Source organism: Brienomyrus brachyistius, chromosome 21 (assembly GCF_023856365.1).
Source record: "Brienomyrus brachyistius isolate T26 chromosome 21, BBRACH_0.4, whole genome shotgun sequence".
Classification (NCBI taxonomy): Eukaryota; Metazoa; Chordata; class Actinopteri; order Osteoglossiformes; family Mormyridae; genus Brienomyrus; species Brienomyrus brachyistius.
Window position 1 is genome coordinate 2,399,249 of NC_064553.1, and position 17,556 is coordinate 2,416,804.

The following is a 17,556-nucleotide window of genomic DNA, read 5'->3' on the forward strand; positions in this document are numbered from 1 at the left end:
TTGCTCATCAGTGTGAAGAATAAAAAGATAGGTTAGAATTCCCCTGCGAAATCCATTTTACTTTACTAAGAGGAAAGGTCACACGTCCTGTTTCCACAGTGAATTCGAACACCTCTAGTTTATAACATTTAACATTTCTTTTTGCAGTTGGGTCCTCTTGAGGCTAGAGGTGTGGTTAGATGCCTTTGCTCTATCCATTTGTGTCCCCTGGCCTTTGTAATGGGGGGGGCTGGGGGGCGGGAGCAGAATTTGAGGGCCACCTTAACTGCCATGTGGCCACCGGACAACAGCGGAGCAAGGAAGCCATTACTTAGGACGCTGACATGTGCAGCCGCATGCTGGCACCTGCTGATTCACGCAGCCGAGGGGAGGAAGCCAGCTAACCGCCCCTCCTTATCGGCAGTGCAGGGGGGGGGACGGGGGGGGGTACAGGGGGGAGAGAGGAATCAGTGGGCTATCACAGGGAGACACGCAGAGAGAACGAGTCCGGGGGGGGGTCTGGAATGCCAATTAATGCCGATCTGTATCTCGCGCACCAGCGGTGATCGCTCTCCTGTGGCTCCCCCACCTCCAGTCTCTGCTCTCCAAACGGAAACGGCGGCCAAGCGACGTGGGCAGGATGGGATCACGCACGGTCACACGGGGTCGCCTGTGGTCACGCCCAAAGGAGCCCCGGGGGCGGAGGTGCTTGCGATAGCACCTGCTGACCGGCGCAGGCTAACGATAAGGCGCAAGGGCGGGGGGGGGTAGTGCTGTGGAGCCTGCATGGTCCTACTGTTTGCATCTGCTGGTATGAGTGAGTGAGCGAGTGAGCGAGCGAGGGCTGCCGGCTTGGCAAACAGCACTAACCCGCTAGCTCCACTGAACCTTGTCAAGGAGCAGAGACTACTGGGGGTATTTGGGGACTGGAACCAGTAACCCTCTGGTCATAGGTCCATGTCATTCAGCTCCCAAATGAAATGAATGTAAAACATGTCGTTTTGTAAGCAGCGTGGCAGGGGGCGAGTAGAGGTCTTGATGGATGCCGGTGGGTAACTGCTGGGGGGGGGGGGGCTGTTTCAGCTCTGCTGATGCTTGTGATGTTTGTCTCCCTGTCAGAAGGAAGAAGGGAAGGTTCAGGGCCAGCTGAACAGCTCCGACTCCAGCCAGTACATCCGAGAGCTGAAGGAGCAGATAGCCGAGCTGAAGCAGGAGGTGAGCCCTGGGGGGGGGTATGCATGCGTGGCTGGGCGGGTGGGTGTGCTTGTTACTCGTTCGGTCTGAACGACAGACAGGTGGGCGATGATGCAGCGGTTCGAAACGCCTTCGACCTTGATTGGCTGTGTTGCTCATTGTCCCGGAGTGTGGGTGTCAACTGCGAAAGACTCAAACGTGCCTTGGAAGGAAGACGCCTCATCTTGTCATACTCTTGCCACTTTGGAAGCTTTATTCAAAGTAAATTCAGAACAAAACCAAAATGGCACCGTGACGTGATGGATTCTGCGCTGGCAAACTGAGACTAATCGAAAAGTCTGTTTTTTTTTTTTGCTTTCCCCGATTTTCCCACTGAAGGTGTAGTTGACTTCCCCCATAAACGCCTAAAAGTGCGTGCGTGCGTGCGGGCTTACTGACGGAGACACCCATGGCACTGCTGTCGCCGTGGTAGCATGCGCTTGCCTGGCACCAGGCGCCTCTCCCCCCCCCCCAGTGGTGACACTCTCCTCCGTTGCCTGTCTCTTACTTCTCCTCTTATCAGCCACCCAATCTGTCTCTACTTCTCCAGCCCTTCTTGGAAACCAGTCACACGCAAGCGCTTTGCACATTCATCTTCCTGAAGATAGGGAACCTTCTTTTTTTTCCCCTTTTTATGCTAAAGAGGCTTCAGAACTAGAGAACTCAGATCCTGACACTGACTCAGGGAGACTCGTCAGCATATGAGGCGAGCTTCGATGCGAGCGTCACTTTAAAGATGACAAAACCTGCTTCAGCCTTTCCATAACCCGAGAGATGACTTAGAGGGCTGGCGACCACAGTCCCGGATGATGCTCTGCGCCTCTTGGGTTTTGTGGTTGTAGCTGCGCTATTAGATCACTAATGAATCGGTTAGTAACTGTAATTGATCCAGACACAGTCATTCAGTGAAGTCAGATGTCATTGCGTCGATGTTGCTGTGGGAGATACTGATTTGAAGTTTCAGCACCAGGTCACCAGTCGCTTGGGCGGAAGCTTCCGTAGCTTGCAGCTCAGATACGTGGCTGGTTGGTAGTACACTCAAGCACAAATGTTTCATTTGTCCAACTGCGGAGTGATATAGTTGATGTGTCTCTCACTATGAGTAGATGTGAGAACGTAAGACGGACCTTCTCAGATTTCTCTTCTTGATTCCTGTCTGACTTCTGTGACTTACTTGAGGTTTTGCCGCCATTTTGGCCGCACCTAGCCGGTGAGTTTTACTATGAGTATAACCATACTGGTTTTACTATGAGTATAACCATACTGGTTTTACTATGAGCCTTGTGTTATTACTGGGGAAGTGTTGCCTTAGAAGTTTGGGCCACATAGCTTCAACTGACCAGGTTTCTCCTCCAGGAAAAATGCTGGTTCTCTTAAAATGCCTCAGTGTCTAAGCTTTGAAGGTCAGTCTGGGCACACGAGCTGCTCAGCCGAACCCCAACCCCATCAGCTGCGAAGAGCCACTGAGAAACCCATCGATTTCCCCCATCCAGCTTTCCAGACCTTTCTATTTCCCCTTAATTCGTATTATTCGCATTTTGTTCGTTATGCTTCTGCTTCTGACAACAAGACACATTTTATCTGTTGTTTTGATGTTCTACGTGTGACATCAGTGTTTGGATGTCATGGTAACCGCAACAGAGAGCTAGGAGCAGCAGTAGGTGTTGTGTTTGCATTTGGGCACATAACGTGTGATGTGCATCTTCTCTGCATTGGAGCAGCACAGAGTCGTTTTTTCAGAGAGTCCCATATATAGCTGTGTATGCGGTGTGACATTTTGGGATATTTCACAAAGAGGCCGGTCGTCTAATGGAAGCCCAGTGCTCGCTCCCGAGCCAGTCCGCTTCCTCTGGGTCAGTGTTTCCCAACCTGGTCCGTGGGGACCCACAGACGGTCCACGCTGTTGCTGAGAGCCGGGAGGGAGCGAAAGCGTGGGCTATCTGTGGGTCGCCACGGACTGGATCGGAAAACACTGCTTTGGGCCGGTGATTTACTGGGGAGGATGCAGTGAGATTTTAACCAGAAAAGAAAATAACAGCCCTTGTGGCTACATTGAAAAGTAGTAAATCATGCATTGTGCTACGCGCTGTGCCCTATCTCCACGGAGCAGTCAGGCTGTGTGGAGACGCTTGTGGGGGCCTCGGGTGGCCCAGGGGGTGGTCGGGGGGGCTTGCGAAAGCTGGATCTGATAGGCAGCACTCGTCGACCGGCGGGGGGGGGGGGAGGGGGGGCATGTCCTTCTGCCGGTGCTGATTTAAGTGGTTACAGTGGCTCAAGGGGAACCCGTGAGGAGATAAGATAGCACTCCCCAAGGCGCCTTGTGGTTGCGCTGCCACCTTGACTCTCAGCCGCCCCACCCTGCAACCCACTACCTGTTTCTGAAGCTGGGAGCCTGGGTTTGACCTCCTGCTGGCGGTGGGGGGAGCGGCAGCGTAGAACAACATGGTGTTTGCAGGGCTGAGTGTTAGCGCGGCGACGCCCCTCCGATCCCTCCGCACCTTCTCCCGTCTCGTTCCTTACGATCTCCATCGAGGCGTGGTCCCCCCTCACAGTGTACGGCACGTTTCCTGTCACGGCTTTAACACCTGAAGCTGTGAGCTGCTCGCTGCCCAGGCTTTCAGGTTTCCTCCGCAGCATACGCAGCTAAGCGCTCCTGTAGTGCACCATGTCCCGCACCGGGTCAAAAGCATGATGGCAGGCAGATGGAGCAGCTCGAACTGACGTTTCCGAGCAAGACCGTCACGGCGCTCACAGCCCCGGGGCCGCGCGGTTCGGGGGGTCCTGGTGCTTGGTTCGGTGGGGCCCATGGCATGAATCTGCCCTCCACCCTCTAACACCATGTAACACCCGCCATGTGCTCTTCCTTTTTGAATCCTCCCTGTTCTTCGCTTCGCTTCCTGCCCTGTCAACAACACCCTCGTTATGCTAAACATACTCTCCCTCTTCTCCAGACTGTGGGATTAACCCATCGGTGAGACACCTATATGGAGGCAGTTAACATTCACTTTGTGTTTTAGTGCCGCTCTGAACACAGATGGCCCAGCCAACAATGGGCCCCGGACCCATTCTGTCATCGTGTCTTTTGCAACCCTTGCCGTTTACCCTGCCTACGTGTCGCCTAGCTCACTAGGCCTGAACTGTGCTGGGTACATCTTCAAGGGCCAAACGCACGTACCGAAAGAGCAGAGAATCCGCAGCGCGGACCCCGTGTCCAGAACGAAGAGTGAAATTGTTCCCTCATACTTGCTGCATTATGACAGTTGCCACATAGCAGATTTGCATGTTCGGTTATGAAACGATGCTCTGTGTTGCAGTGGAAGTGAAAGACTCTGAATGTGGAGCTTCTGCAGACACATAAATGGTACCTGACGGGTAAAAACAGCCTGCAAGGCAGAGCAGCATCCGTTTGAACATCAGAAATAGACCCAAGGTCTGACTACCGAGGCTAATTAGTCAGCGCGAGCTCTGCGCCGTGGGGCCGACCAAACCCAGCTGCTTCGGAGCCCGATTTCAAGGTGTGACCAAAGAAAACGCGAGCGATCGATCGGCTGCGGCTCCCATACGCTGCTAATTTCAATCACGTACCCTCTCAGGAGGCCCGGAACTGCACTGAGCAGATGCCGGCTTTGTCTAATCTGAGACGATCGAGAGGTGAAGATGCAGTGTCCGCAGTGTGTTTTTTTTTTTTTGTTTTTTTTTTCTTCTTTCAGTTGTTTGGTTTCCTGTTCTGACTCAAAAAACCAGTGAGTTTGTTTGTCACGTTTACACTCGAACCCGTTCAGCTTTGATTAAGTCTTCGTTTTGCTGCCCTTAACTCATTGTTTACTGTGCGCGGATTTGCCGCTTCAGAGAGAAATTTATTTGTTTTTTTTTGTGGGGAGCCGCGTAGGGAGGCAGGTGCACTGTGCCGCCTGGCCCATTAAACCATCATCAGCTGATAGGGGCCGTGTGACTCGGCTCCACGCAGACAGACTCGGAGATGTCAGGATACCGGTCACTGGTGTGGGCACAGACCCGCCGGCGTGATCCCCTGCTGTGCCGTATGCCACTTTCACGCCTAGATTGACATCTCTACACCAGAGAGATGTTAAATGGAGACTTGGCATATGCACGGCTCAAAGTGGTGCTTGCGAGTCCTATGCCTAGTCTGAGCTATTGGACTTATTTTATGTTTATCTCTCTGGAGTCTCCCACCACAGATGATGGCGGTGGCCTGAAATTCAGTGTGAATTTCTGGTTGGAGTGGATGCGCTTCTGTAATAGTGCTTTGGTAAAGGTGCTTGCGAGTGTGTGTGCTGGGGGTATAATGATGGAGTCTGTCACGAGCACCCAAATTGCTGTTCTCACTCCCCCCCCCCCCTTGGCTTTCGTGGTGAGGTAGACTACACCAGGTAAGCACTGGTCTTCATCCGCACGTCAGCTCAGCCTGCATCATCCATGCCCGTAACACTCACCCATTCTACATCGACCTCACTTTGCGCTGCTCTGCATTTTTCAGCACCACACAGCAGTGTGATTGATGCTAAGAGTCAAGCAGTTCGGTCGCCTCTCCCTGTCCCTTGCATGCATTCTGGAATGTTCTAGAGTGACAGCCTGGTTTTATACCTCCTGGCAAAACTTCGGCATTTGTTGTCGATGTGATTTTTTTTTATTATTATTATTTTTTTCATGCTTTTGCTTCTTTAAAATTTGCCATCTGATGTGCTGTGGTTGCGAGTCGAGCCTTGGCTGAATACATCTAAGAAACCGAAACACTGCATGTCTACACTCGTGTTCCTCATACCCCACTGTGCTAAAGATCAGAGTGTATGTTCAGTTTTCCTGTCCTGATGGGGGCGCCCTGCACGCGTCACCTCATTCATCCCCCCTCTTCCCCACTGCAGATCCGATGTCTGAGGCGCCCGGGGGCATCGTCGAGCCGGCTCGATTTTGACAGCATCCACATCGTCAACCACTACATAGCCGACGACGAGTCCTACCACTCCTCGGATGACGACGCGGCCGGTGACCCGGCGTGCCTGGCCGTTTCCCGTGCGTTTGTGCCACGGCAAGATGCCAAGCGCATTCTGCTGCACCCCAACCTGGCTGAGAGCGACAGCGACGGTGAGGAGGACCTGCATCTTTCTGTCCCCTCGGAAGCACCCAGTAGCCACAAGACAACCACTGTGTAACTGCCTACAAGGCAATCTCATGTACCCGCCACCGTGGGAAAGAAGGCAGGGGGGGTGCTGCAAGATTCTACTCTTGTCAGGGGGCACCTCTTTGTGGATTTCTACATTTTTTTTTTGACAATAACACTTCCATCTGAAGGCTGTATGTCTTCACGAGGTTTGAATTGCATCTGCGTTTCTGACCGGGGAGAAAAGCCCTGAGACTCTGTTACAGCTGTTTTTATGTTGTATTTCGTTCCTCTCTGCCTTACTTTGCCAAAAACAGTTGTACCATCACCATGAGTCGTTGCCCATCGTAGAACGCTGCTAGAAGCCCATGGCTGGGACTGCCGGTCCTCGCTGGGGGGGGGGGGGGGCGGGCCAGCACATACAACCAGGTACAACATGGGGAGACATTTTGTGCAATACTGGTTTTTTATCAATTCTTTCTTTTGCTTCTTGACCAAGACAACTTTGCGTGTTGGAAATGAGAAATGTGTTAATTGAGCGATGATCAAAGCAACAATTAGCAAACGAGCAGCGTGGAACAGGCCCTACAGGACTCCCCAGAACCCAGGCGAGAGTCTGCCGGCTTTCATGTGACCCCTTTTATGTGGCTGTGTGGACATGTCACAAGTGTGTTCATTAGCCCCTCGCTCTGTCTATACCGTGAGTTGAAGACACAAGGCCTTTTTTTAAATTTCTGCAGAGATTGTACAGATTAGCCTTGAGGGACGTTCCATTCCTTAAGCTATTCTTATGTGAACCGTTAGACCTTTGGCGAGCAGCGTTTTGTAAGCGTTTTATTTATGCATGTTGTCAGCGTGCTATGAGAGCATCGACACCGTGGTTTGTGTGTCTGCGTGCGTGTCTCTCTCTCTGCTGGTTGCTCTGTGCATATGGGTGACCGTAAAAATAAGGCTGTAGCTGGTTTTAATTCTTTCATTTCTCTCCAGTTATGATCCACGGTGCAACATTAATCAGTTGTAGCAGGTAGCCGAAGAGGATGTAATCAAGTTAGAACTGAAGCAATAGTGTTGCAAAATGATTGTCTGATTTTCCCCCTCCCCCTTCCTCCCCCCCCCCCCCCCCATTCAGTTGCACAACCCAGAAGCTCATGAAATCACCAGCAAATGTCAAAGTAAATGGCAGCGATGTGGGACATTGGGTCCCAGTTAGCGTGGCGAGAGGCAGCACACAGACACACTGGCGTGGGGGGGGGGGGCAGGGCAGGGCAATGAGGGAGGGGCAGTGAGGGAGGGGCCGATGCGCACTGATGCACTAAACACACGCACACAACCTCTTTTAATCCTGCACACTTGTAAATATGTTTTTTTTTATCTCAATTTTGAGATGCTCAGTTAAAAACTAGGAAGGATTTTAAAATTTTGATGGAGGATGACTATGAATTATCAAAATGCACGTGTCACCTGAGGGTGGGCACAGGCAGGATGGGCAAGGTGGGCGAAGCACATAGGGGGCTCCCTACCCCCCCCCCCTCCAGAGGGAGGACCCCCTCCGGGAGGATGGGGCACGGAGTGGGCACCTACTGTGCTCTCCATTGTGCCGTCCCCACCGGGCAGATGACCTCTTTGCCCAACACAACTACAAGGCTCTTAAAAGTATTTTTAAAAATCCACCTACATTCTGGGGGTGTGTGTGGGGGGGGGTTCTCTTCAGTTGTCCTCACACTTTCTCCAGGATGTACACTCTCCCCCTGCCCCCCCCCCCCCCCCCCCACTTGAAACTTACACCTTCTCTTATTGGTGCAAGCAGTGACGAAGGGTCTTTTTTTTGGGGGGGGGGGGGGTGGTGGTCGACTGTCCCCATGATGTCCTGCTTCCAGACCCAATAACGGTCTTCATCAGATAGATGGTCCTAGTCCATAGGCACAGGTGTCAACTAACCACGCAACACTAATAGTTGGTGTTGGGCAAAGTCCAGTGTGACCTTAAAATAAACACTATGTGTGTGATGTGTTTCAAATAAAATGTTATTTAATAAAATGATTTTTTTCAATTGACTCTGTCGTTTTTTTTTTGTCACTGGGACGGTGATTCACAGTACGGACATTCAGCGCTACGAGTTAACGCGACACTAAATTGATGGAAGACGGGCCGTATAGGCGTCTGAAACGTCACTTTTACCGTTCAAGACGCTGTTCTATAAAATTAATCCGAAATCGTAATTTAAACGAATATTTCAGAATTGGATCCCACAAGAGTTTGAGGAAATCTGCTGAAGGCAGAAATCAGCAGTGCCGTAATTCCCTGACTCTCACTAAGACGCCAGACACGAGCTGAACTTTCTCTCTAAAATGCTGCAGCTTTTGTCGTTTCAAAGTCTATTCGATGCATGACTTCTCTGTGTGAGCTGTTGCCAGTATTATCTGGTGCGATGGACGTACATGGCCGAAATTCACATTGTTTTTTTGTGGCAGAATGGAAAAGCGCTTAAAACATCAGCTTACGAAGTCCTGCAATGGGAGTCGTCCAACCCCAGCCTGGAAGTAAATTGGTTTAATAGAAATCGGTGCCTCTTTTTTCCAGTCCTCGTTAGATTTGGTATTGTTCCAAAATTACATTTCCACGCAGGATCGTCACTTTTTCCAATGTTTCAAGGGCCACCCAGTAAAACGTAAGATTTCTGCGCACGAACAACATCCATCAAGGTGTGTAAATGAGGCTCCGCACAGAATCGGCAATAAAAGTTTTGTACAATAAGAACCGTTTTAAAAATCAGTATTCACACTTAGACGGTATTTTGCAACACATGTTAAGTCACTGCTAAGAATAAATCAGTAATGGCAATTTAATTTGGCGAACACCATTTAAAAGTTACGACCGCACCTACACCCCTAAATATAAAACCGCCCCCGGTGAAAAGGAAATGAGAAAATATAACCAGATCGCCTCCTTTGGGTTATGATGCTTCTCTGTGGGAGTCCGAGTCTAAAAAAAAAAGAAAATTGTTCCGGTATGAGATCTAGAGTCATCTCTTAACGAAAACCAACTGACTGGTTATGGTGCCACTAATGGCAGTGATAGAACATTAATCAGAACCTGCATGACAGAACCCATGGAAACGACGGTTCGACGCTGATTTAACATATTTGTTCAGAAATTGAAAATTCATGTCACGCACCTCAATGCATAAAGTTGCATTCTTATTATAATTATACCGTGGCATCTAAGACATGAATCCACTGTTATCGTATTTTCAGTGTGATTGTATATAGGCACTTGTCGATTCAGTGTGATTGTATATAGGCACTTGTCGACATACAATTTTATTACTACACGAATTTTTGTAGTTATTTTGTTGTTAAACTAAGATGCTTTTCTATGCATTTTATCGTAAATACAGAGCTGGTCAAGGTTTTCAGAAGCACAAAATTTCGCGTGCTGAAATTTGATCAATTTCACATTTGGATAGTAAATCTGTGCGCGCAAGAAACGCGGAGTTTTGTTTTCTCTTTTTTTTTGAGCGGAAGTCAAATCATTTTTACTATGCAAGTATCCAATAATTTAAAAATTGCTTGAAACGACTATCCCATTCAGTTTCAGAATCTCATAAAATGGTTGCAAACCCCTTTTTTCTTATGAAACGTATTGCAGAACCGTAACGTTCAGGAAGTTCTCTTGCTTTATTTAGGGGCTGAACTTCTGGAGCTTCTAATTCACTTGGGACAACTCAAGTCAAGTCTCGTAACTGCGCAGAGCTAAACGCTGCTGGTCTGCGTTGAAATCGCTTTCTTTAGGTAAGTCTGCGTATATTCAGAACCTTTTCGTGTTACCTCTAATCGTTGCGGCGTTGTAAAGAGCATTGTTTATTTAATCCCATTAAATATAAAAAAGAAGTGAATCAGATCTGACCGGTTGTCGGTAACCTAGTGGACTAAAAGCACCTTTATCTAACTCTCAACGAACAGCAGCCTCCTGCTGTGCTGGATTTCTGTGTTTGTTTTGGAAGTGATTGATTTTGGGACGTAGGTGAGAAATTGCCTGTTCAAATAGTTGAATTTGAATAACTTCTGAAGTAAAACAAGCAGAGGGATTTGCATTTCTTCATGACGGTCGATGGTCACGATGTGAAGTAGTTTGTTTCACAGAGACGAGTTAGATCAAGCGATTATCGGCAGATTCCAGCATTCGCTGCTTAAGTTTTTTATGCGCTGTGCTGTAGCAGGTGGAAGACCGTGATATTTTTCCCATCCGTCTTCCTATGCACTCTAATCCTCAGCAACCTTGAATGGCAGAATATGCGACCCTATCCTGATTGTATTTAACAGGCAGCACTGGTTGTATGTACACTGATGGACTTACGGCTGATAAACTGCTTGTGGTGTAACGGAATAGTCCGTGGAAGCTTTTCCACAATGTGTTTACGAAAGATCCGTTATTTCATTTTATAAATTTGGCTCGATGACAAGGATGCCTTGAAATTTTTGTCTAAGATGCTGCACATTCTCACATAGAAATACAATAATCGGTGGGGTATAACGAGGTTTTTTTCCTGGAAAAAAATGCTTTGCAATTCATCAAAGAAAAATTGTGATCCATTCGCGCTTCCTTTCGCTTGTCATTGAAGCCCTCTCCGAAAAGTCGGCGCGGTTTGCCGCAATAATCCACTGTCATCGACAGAGGGCGGATGTTCTTCAACATGAAATCGCATCTACCCCGATGTCAAAAAGAGGAACTTTGCCTTCCTTAGGTTGTACTGGTATTTTGAATCTCACACTGAATAATAGACATTGAAATAGTGCTATAATATCAATCAGTGTAAAAATCGTATAAGTGTTAAACAACAAAGAAACTGACGAATCAATTACAGCTTTATAAGTTAGTTCAAACATATATAACACACTGCATCTTATTGAACTTAAAATATTGTTGTTTCTTTGTTTGATGGGTGTATTTTCTGCCATAAATCACTAAATCGCTTTTTGTAGAGTAAATCACTTTAGTGAATTTTGTACAACTATGCAGTGAGCTGTCGGCCAGACATCTACCCGGAAAATATAGTGTTAATTAAATGTCATTTAAATTCACAACTTGTATCGCGTACGATCCTGACCCTGTAAAATCGTTTCATGCTACATTTCTATAGTCTACCAAATATTTCTGAATTCTTAAACGGGTAAAACCGCTGTTTGACATTTTTGATTTAATTAAATAAATGATAACTTAGGATATTAAGAATGAATGTTTTCTATAAAAATATAATTTGTGCGTCATGTAAAATTATTTCAGAACATCAAAATGCCTCTGTTTGACTAACGGTAACTAATTAATGTGAAGAACTTTAATAGCTGCAAAGAAAATGTTAAAACGACCAACAGGCGTGTAAAGCAATAGCGTCGGTATTCTCTTGCAGTCTGTCGTGCGATGTAAATGCAGTCGATGTTGTGTATATAATTAGATTGGATATTATCAGCGCCCACTGCATGTGAGAGACGAACAAGGTAGCTCTGTTTACACTTTCAGGACAAACGTAATTCAGGAAGAAACCCTAGACTATACGGAGGCTGCTTCGGCGCGTGGGCGCGCAGGGTGTCTTCTGCCTAAATTAGTTTTCCTCAAAATGATGTACGTCTTTGTGGAAATTTACAAAATGCACCCAGTAAGGCACAGGTAGCTATGAGTGTACTCCGTTACGAGTTAACCGTTTCAGATTCCTGACAAAAGAATTCATTTTATAATGCTTTAAATATGCACGGAATTGTTTTATAATGTTTTTTTAAAAGGTAGCCCAAATGCACGCCTACATGCCTGGAGAAAAATAGTAAACCTCTATTCCTATATAAAAGTAAACTCTTTTCATAAGTACAACCCCAACATCTAATTCGCCGTACTTGCGAATTCAATCCATTCATTTTTTGCGTTCAAATTAATTTGTTTTTGCACATCGGGAATATATTACAGGCTGAAACCATAGTCTGATGCCAAAGTGACATACAAGCAAATCGAACAAATCGGCTTCTAGCAGCACCGTGCAGTATCTGTTCCATCTCCACTTCTATCTGAAATGTTGCCGTATTCGGTAACAAAGTGTTAAAGCAGTGTGTCACTTATCCTGATTGCCATTCGTTTAAATTCCCCCAGGTAATCCAGTCGGATCTGACAGGGCTGCTCGCATTTGTCTTCTGGGAGACCAATCACCAGCCCGGGAGAGCCTATGGGATCGTCGCCTCTTTTAGGCACCTGTCCGCATAACACCTGGTAAACGACAGGGCTTTTCTGCGCACGCCCGAGCCCCTGCCAGAGAGGAGAAAAAAGAGTTTACTGGCGCAGTCATCAACCAATGGTCTTTAAATATTTCCAAAGATAAGACGGAGCCGCTCGTTCCTGCGGACCCGCAGAACGGCAGAGTCGCAGGTTAGTTTGACCACCATAGGAGAGGAGCAAAAATGCCCAGGTCGTTCTTGGTGAAGAGTAAACGGGCTCACAGCTACCACCAGCCAAGGTCCTTGGAAGATGATTACAGCAGACTCGACACGATTTTAGCTCACATATGTGCAGGTAAAGTTCCGTTGTCAAAATTTGCTGACTAAATGTTGTTGTTGCTGTTGTGAGGTATTTTAAAAATGTTATATTCCCATATGAAAAGTAGTCTGCTTACTGTTTATGAGGCACTTATAAACTAGGAGAAAAGAATTCCACAAAATAAATGTACCTTTGAAATGTATTTAATATATACTCTGATTGGCCGGTATAAATTATATTAAATATTTTCAAATATTAAAGAATTTTGCCATGCCTATATTTAAATTCTGCATCTTAAATTTACTTGTATGAATTTTGTAATACTTATTAAGTAAACCACATCCGATAGAGAATTAATAGAATTGTTGCGACGCTTTGTTATAATCCCGGACAAATTATTGTTTCGTATTCGCTTTGCACTATATTATTACATTATTCTTGTCACAGTAATCTTAATTTCCGATTGCCTCTGTGTTGAAGTGTAGGTTTAATCTTTTTTTATATTTTGGCAATTAGAAAACAAGAGTTCTGTGGAGTCGGGATGCTGTTCCGACTCACTGGCTATCGATGCCCAGGGCAGAATTTCCCCGCCATCTCACTTGGTGGAGACCGCTGACCTTTCCTCCAAGTCACCGCTCAGCTGCGAGGGCAGCATGTGCGGCCGGTCACCGGACTATGAAGACTACTGGAGACCGCCGTCCCCATCAGCGTCACCCGGTGCGTGCGAGTCGCTCGGTTAGTGCTGATTATAGGAGCTGAATCAAATCGACGGCCTGTGACAGATCACGTGACAGACATATGGCGTATGGTCCAGTCCCTTCCGAGCTGTCAACGTCTTATTACGCCGTAAGGCAGTTTACTATCACTTTGGTTTTATATTTTATCTACTTAGCACATTTATATGTAATTAAATATGGCCGATTTATTTAGGCTATTATATAATACTTTTTAATTCACTTTTATTTGACCCTAGCTTACTATACATGAAAGACGTCATTATATACCTGTTAAGCTTGTATATTTTTTGCAAACTGAATAATGTTTCTATATTATTTACGGCGAAATCTGACACAAGTTCTGTATTTTCGCAGCTGATTCAGAAAAGTCCTTCACAGTGGACGAACATACTGTGGACGAGAACCACCCGTTTGCAATCCCCTTCCGGCCTTGTGCTTGGAGCAATTACTCCGGGTCTGAGCTCAGGCATCTCGTCCAGCAAACATACCCGCATCACCCAGTACCCCGGGACCGCAGTGCATCGCTGGGCCTCTACGATGAGCGGAGTACTGATACCTCTCTGTTCGCCGAGCGGGCTTCTGTTGCAGGACTGTACAATGATTACGGCTCTGCGACAAATCTGTTTGAAAGGTCAAGCACGCCACGTCTGTATTCAGAGCATAACTTGCACAGTAAGGTACCTGATATCAAAGCCGAGTCTGACCTGCTCTGCAGCCGGCTTCTGCTGAACGGGGCGTACAAATGCATCAAGTGCAGTAAGGTGTGCATTATTCATTTTCCTGCGGTCTGAAAAGTCAAAATATTTTAACGCACTTAAAAAAAATAAACCGTACGTCGTCTAATTACAACGAAATGATATCGCTCTTCTTCCCCCGCAGGTTTTCTCCACGCCGCACGGTCTGGAGGTTCATGTCCGAAGGTCTCACAGTGGGACCAGGCCTTTTGCCTGTGAGATGTGCGGGAAGACCTTCGGACACGCGGTGAGCCTGGAGCAGCATAAAGCGGTGCATTCCCAGGTGAATGGGCGACTTTACCCTGACGTGGAAAGAATGAGTACACATGTTGCTTCTAATAAATTATAAATGGTCTAGTACATTTAAGCAGACACCATTGTCTCGTCCAAAAGACCATGACACAACGGCGTCCATTAAAAAGAAACAAGTGCAATGAATATTTACTGGAAACATTTCACGGATAGTATCCTAATAATAGAATTATCTCTTCTTTGTTTGCATAGGAAAGAAGTTTCGACTGCAAAATTTGTGGTAAAAGTTTCAAAAGGTCATCCACTTTGTCCACGCATCTGCTCATCCACTCTGACACCCGGCCTTACCCATGTCAGTATTGCGGGAAAAGATTCCACCAGAAGTCAGACATGAAGAAACACACTTTCATTCACACAGGTGAGACACACGAGGTACAAGCAACCGAAGTATTCCTGGACATGGACCGGACGCGTATTTGACTTGTGAAAAGCTCCACACGATTTGTGCAGGTTGCGCCACAAGACAGTTAAACGTGGAAAGTGCTCACATAGACAGTACGAAGCCGTGAACACTGTCTGATAATCATATATTGCATCTGCGTAACCTGCGTCGGTGTTCTGAAAGCTTTGAACGAATCGATGTCAGACTATTTATGATTTTTTTTTTCGGCATAGTGGCGGTATTAAAGTCAACCTGATCTGCCAGCTGAACAATTAAGTTTTTTGATCCATGTGAAACGGTATATGAGAAATTGACTTGAGCAGTCCCGAATATTTTTTATAGTTTTCTCATTGTGTGTTTACTCCAAGGCCGGTAGCCTATTGATCTCTGGAAATTAAAATGGCAAAATAATAAATCAGGTGTTTAACGCATATATTAAAAAACTGTCATCAAACATCCGTGCAGTAAAGGCACATGAGCACAATGTTGTGCTTAATCTTAGCCGATGTAATTTTTCTTTTTTTGCGTTTTCAGGCGAGAAGCCGCACAAGTGCCAGGTGTGTGGAAAAGCCTTCAGTCAGAGCTCCAACCTCATTACCCACAGCCGCAAACACACCGGCTTCAAGCCTTTTGGATGCGACCTTTGTGGTAAAGGCTTTCAGCGCAAGGTTGATCTGAGAAGACACAAGGAGACCCAGCATGGACTGAAATGAAGGCGAACCTCACGTTTTAGTGATAAGAGAGTTTAACTACACCGAACACTAGTGCGAGCAGAAAGAGGTCCATAAGCAAGCGAGAGTAGGCTAATTTCAAAGCATCCATAATTCTGGCGTCCCTTGGATATATAAGGGGGAAATTAGTATTTTTTAGAGCATCAATCGGCATGGCAATCATTTTCAAACGGAATGATTCCGAGGTCAAAACAGATTGCAGCTGGCTTTGTTCTTCGCGTATGTGCCCGAACCCCTAATGTTGTCAGATAAATAATCGAGGGACGGTGTATATCATAAAACATTGAATATGCACACGGGTGAAAGAAAAATCACCGCTTTCTAAGTGATTGTCACTTTGTTTTCAAATAAACGCCACGGGTGCTGGCAAAACAGGCACTACAAAAATTATGTTTATGGAAAAATAATGTAAGACTACGAGCCGCGACATGGCTGTAACTCTGTAACCCAACAGTCTCATGAATGTTACTGATTTATCTTATCAGATGGACGTTGGCAAAGATGTGATAAAAAAAATTGTCGTAACATTTATCATAAACGTCATGCATTTCAGACAATTTGCACATTCTTAATCATTTCTTTAAGCTTTCGTTAATTAGATAAAATAAAGCTGATTAATTACTGCAGCTGAATTTAAGATAATGCTATGCTGAGTGATGAGTGATTAATAATTGAAAACGTTGCTGTAAATAAAGAATAACATTAATTGTTGTTAAAATATACTGCTGTCGTTCGGAGATTTTGTCCATAAGTAAACCTTTTAAATAACGAATTAATGTAAAACGTTTCTCGCTCGACACGTAACATCACGCATCTTAATAACTTTAATATCGTTTCCTTCTCAAATTTCTGTTTTTCTGATGGACTATACGTGCGCGCTTATTATTTGTAATTTTTTAAATCTGTTCACTGTATTCAGCAAATCTGAATCGCATCTTTAAATTAACAGAAACACAAGGATGATTTTTTTTAGTCCTATCGTTCTGTCATCGAGAAGGTGGGGGGGGGGATAGATAGGGCTAGTTAAAAATAAATGGCGGTTCCACCTGTAATAATTCATCAAGGCCTTCTCTGTTATTTCTTTCGTTTACCGGCGTAATAGACACCAAGGAAAGAGCTGGATCACGCTACACGTTTGTTTCTGGGATACATTTTTAATGGCATTTCTGCGGCGGCTTTCCGTAAACATTTGGAAACAAGGAGATAAAAAAAAGAATACTTCTTTATCGTGAAAAGTTGACAATTCAATTTTTTTCCCTCAGACTCAACAGCCGTCAAGTGTCGGCCTACATTTTCTTACTAGGATAAGAAAAATCTCTGAATTGTATATCTTTCATATGAAAGTCAAATACGCGCAGCACAAACCACTTACAAATTTGTTCAGAGCAATTTGCCCATGAAGCCGAGGCTATTTTTTTCCGCACACGCGAAACATCTGGGCCCAAATCAAATATTTTCAGGCACCAAGACAGATTAACAAACACCGAACAAACAAAAATTCGCATCCATAAACTTAATGTGAAGGAAGTCGAGTGATATGGCGTCACTTTTACAACTTGCCTCATAAACTATATATATATAAAATGGCAGCGCCGGACGGTTTCATTCTCAGGAGGAAAGCAGAGTGATTGATTCACGGCTGTATAAAGGAGGGGCAGTATTTGACTTCGGGAGCTTTTTACTTTTATATACTGATTTGGTTGCTATTTCTAACAATCTATAGTATATACAACATGCTGAAGGTAGTCTTGTCTCGATAAAACGACACGAATGATCTATGTTTCCTTAAATAACCAAGCCTGATGAGCAAAAT

General features: G+C 45.9%; 2 protein-coding genes across 8 annotated transcripts in view; both read left to right on the forward strand.

Annotated features, from left to right (window-relative positions):
* evi5a (ecotropic viral integration site 5a) overlaps positions 1–7,454 on the forward strand; it is a 36,281-nt gene extending 28,827 nt beyond the window's left edge. For all 7 annotated transcript variants that reach the window (XM_048988768.1, XM_048988767.1, XM_048988765.1 and 4 more), the window contains 2 exons: positions 1,099–1,194; positions 6,096–7,454. In XM_048988768.1, coding sequence (XP_048844725.1) covers positions 1,099–1,194; positions 6,096–6,383 — 384 coding nt within the window. In that variant the 3' untranslated portion in view covers positions 6,384–7,454. The remainder of the gene's footprint in view (positions 1–1,098; positions 1,195–6,095) is intronic.
* A 2,520-nt stretch (positions 7,455–9,974) lies between these two features.
* Positions 9,975–16,465, forward strand: gfi1aa (growth factor independent 1A transcription repressor a). Its single transcript, XM_048988772.1, has 8 exons — positions 9,975–10,122; positions 12,467–12,583; positions 12,689–12,883; positions 13,364–13,564; positions 13,939–14,345; positions 14,464–14,601; positions 14,823–14,988; positions 15,547–16,465. The coding sequence occupies exons 3-8, from the start codon at positions 12,772–12,774 to the stop codon at positions 15,723–15,725; spliced, it is 1,203 nt and encodes a 400-aa protein (XP_048844729.1). The 5' UTR covers positions 9,975–10,122; positions 12,467–12,583; positions 12,689–12,771; the 3' UTR covers positions 15,726–16,465.
* Positions 16,466–17,556: the final 1,091 nt, after the last annotated feature.

What these genes read in the sequence shown, in the direction of transcription:
- gfi1aa (XM_048988772.1), top strand. Translation starts at nt 12,772, where the DNA reads ATGCCCAGGTCGTTCTTGGTGAAGAGTAAACGGGCTCACAGCTACCAC. An exon ending in TTTAGCTCACATATGTGCAG is followed by an intron (nt 12,884 to 13,363) that starts GTAAAGTTCCGT and finishes TTTGGCAATTAG; the next exon opens with AAAACAAGAGTTCTGTGGAG. An exon ending in AATGCATCAAGTGCAGTAAG is followed by an intron (nt 14,346 to 14,463) that starts GTGTGCATTATT and finishes CTTCCCCCGCAG; the next exon opens with GTTTTCTCCACGCCGCACGG.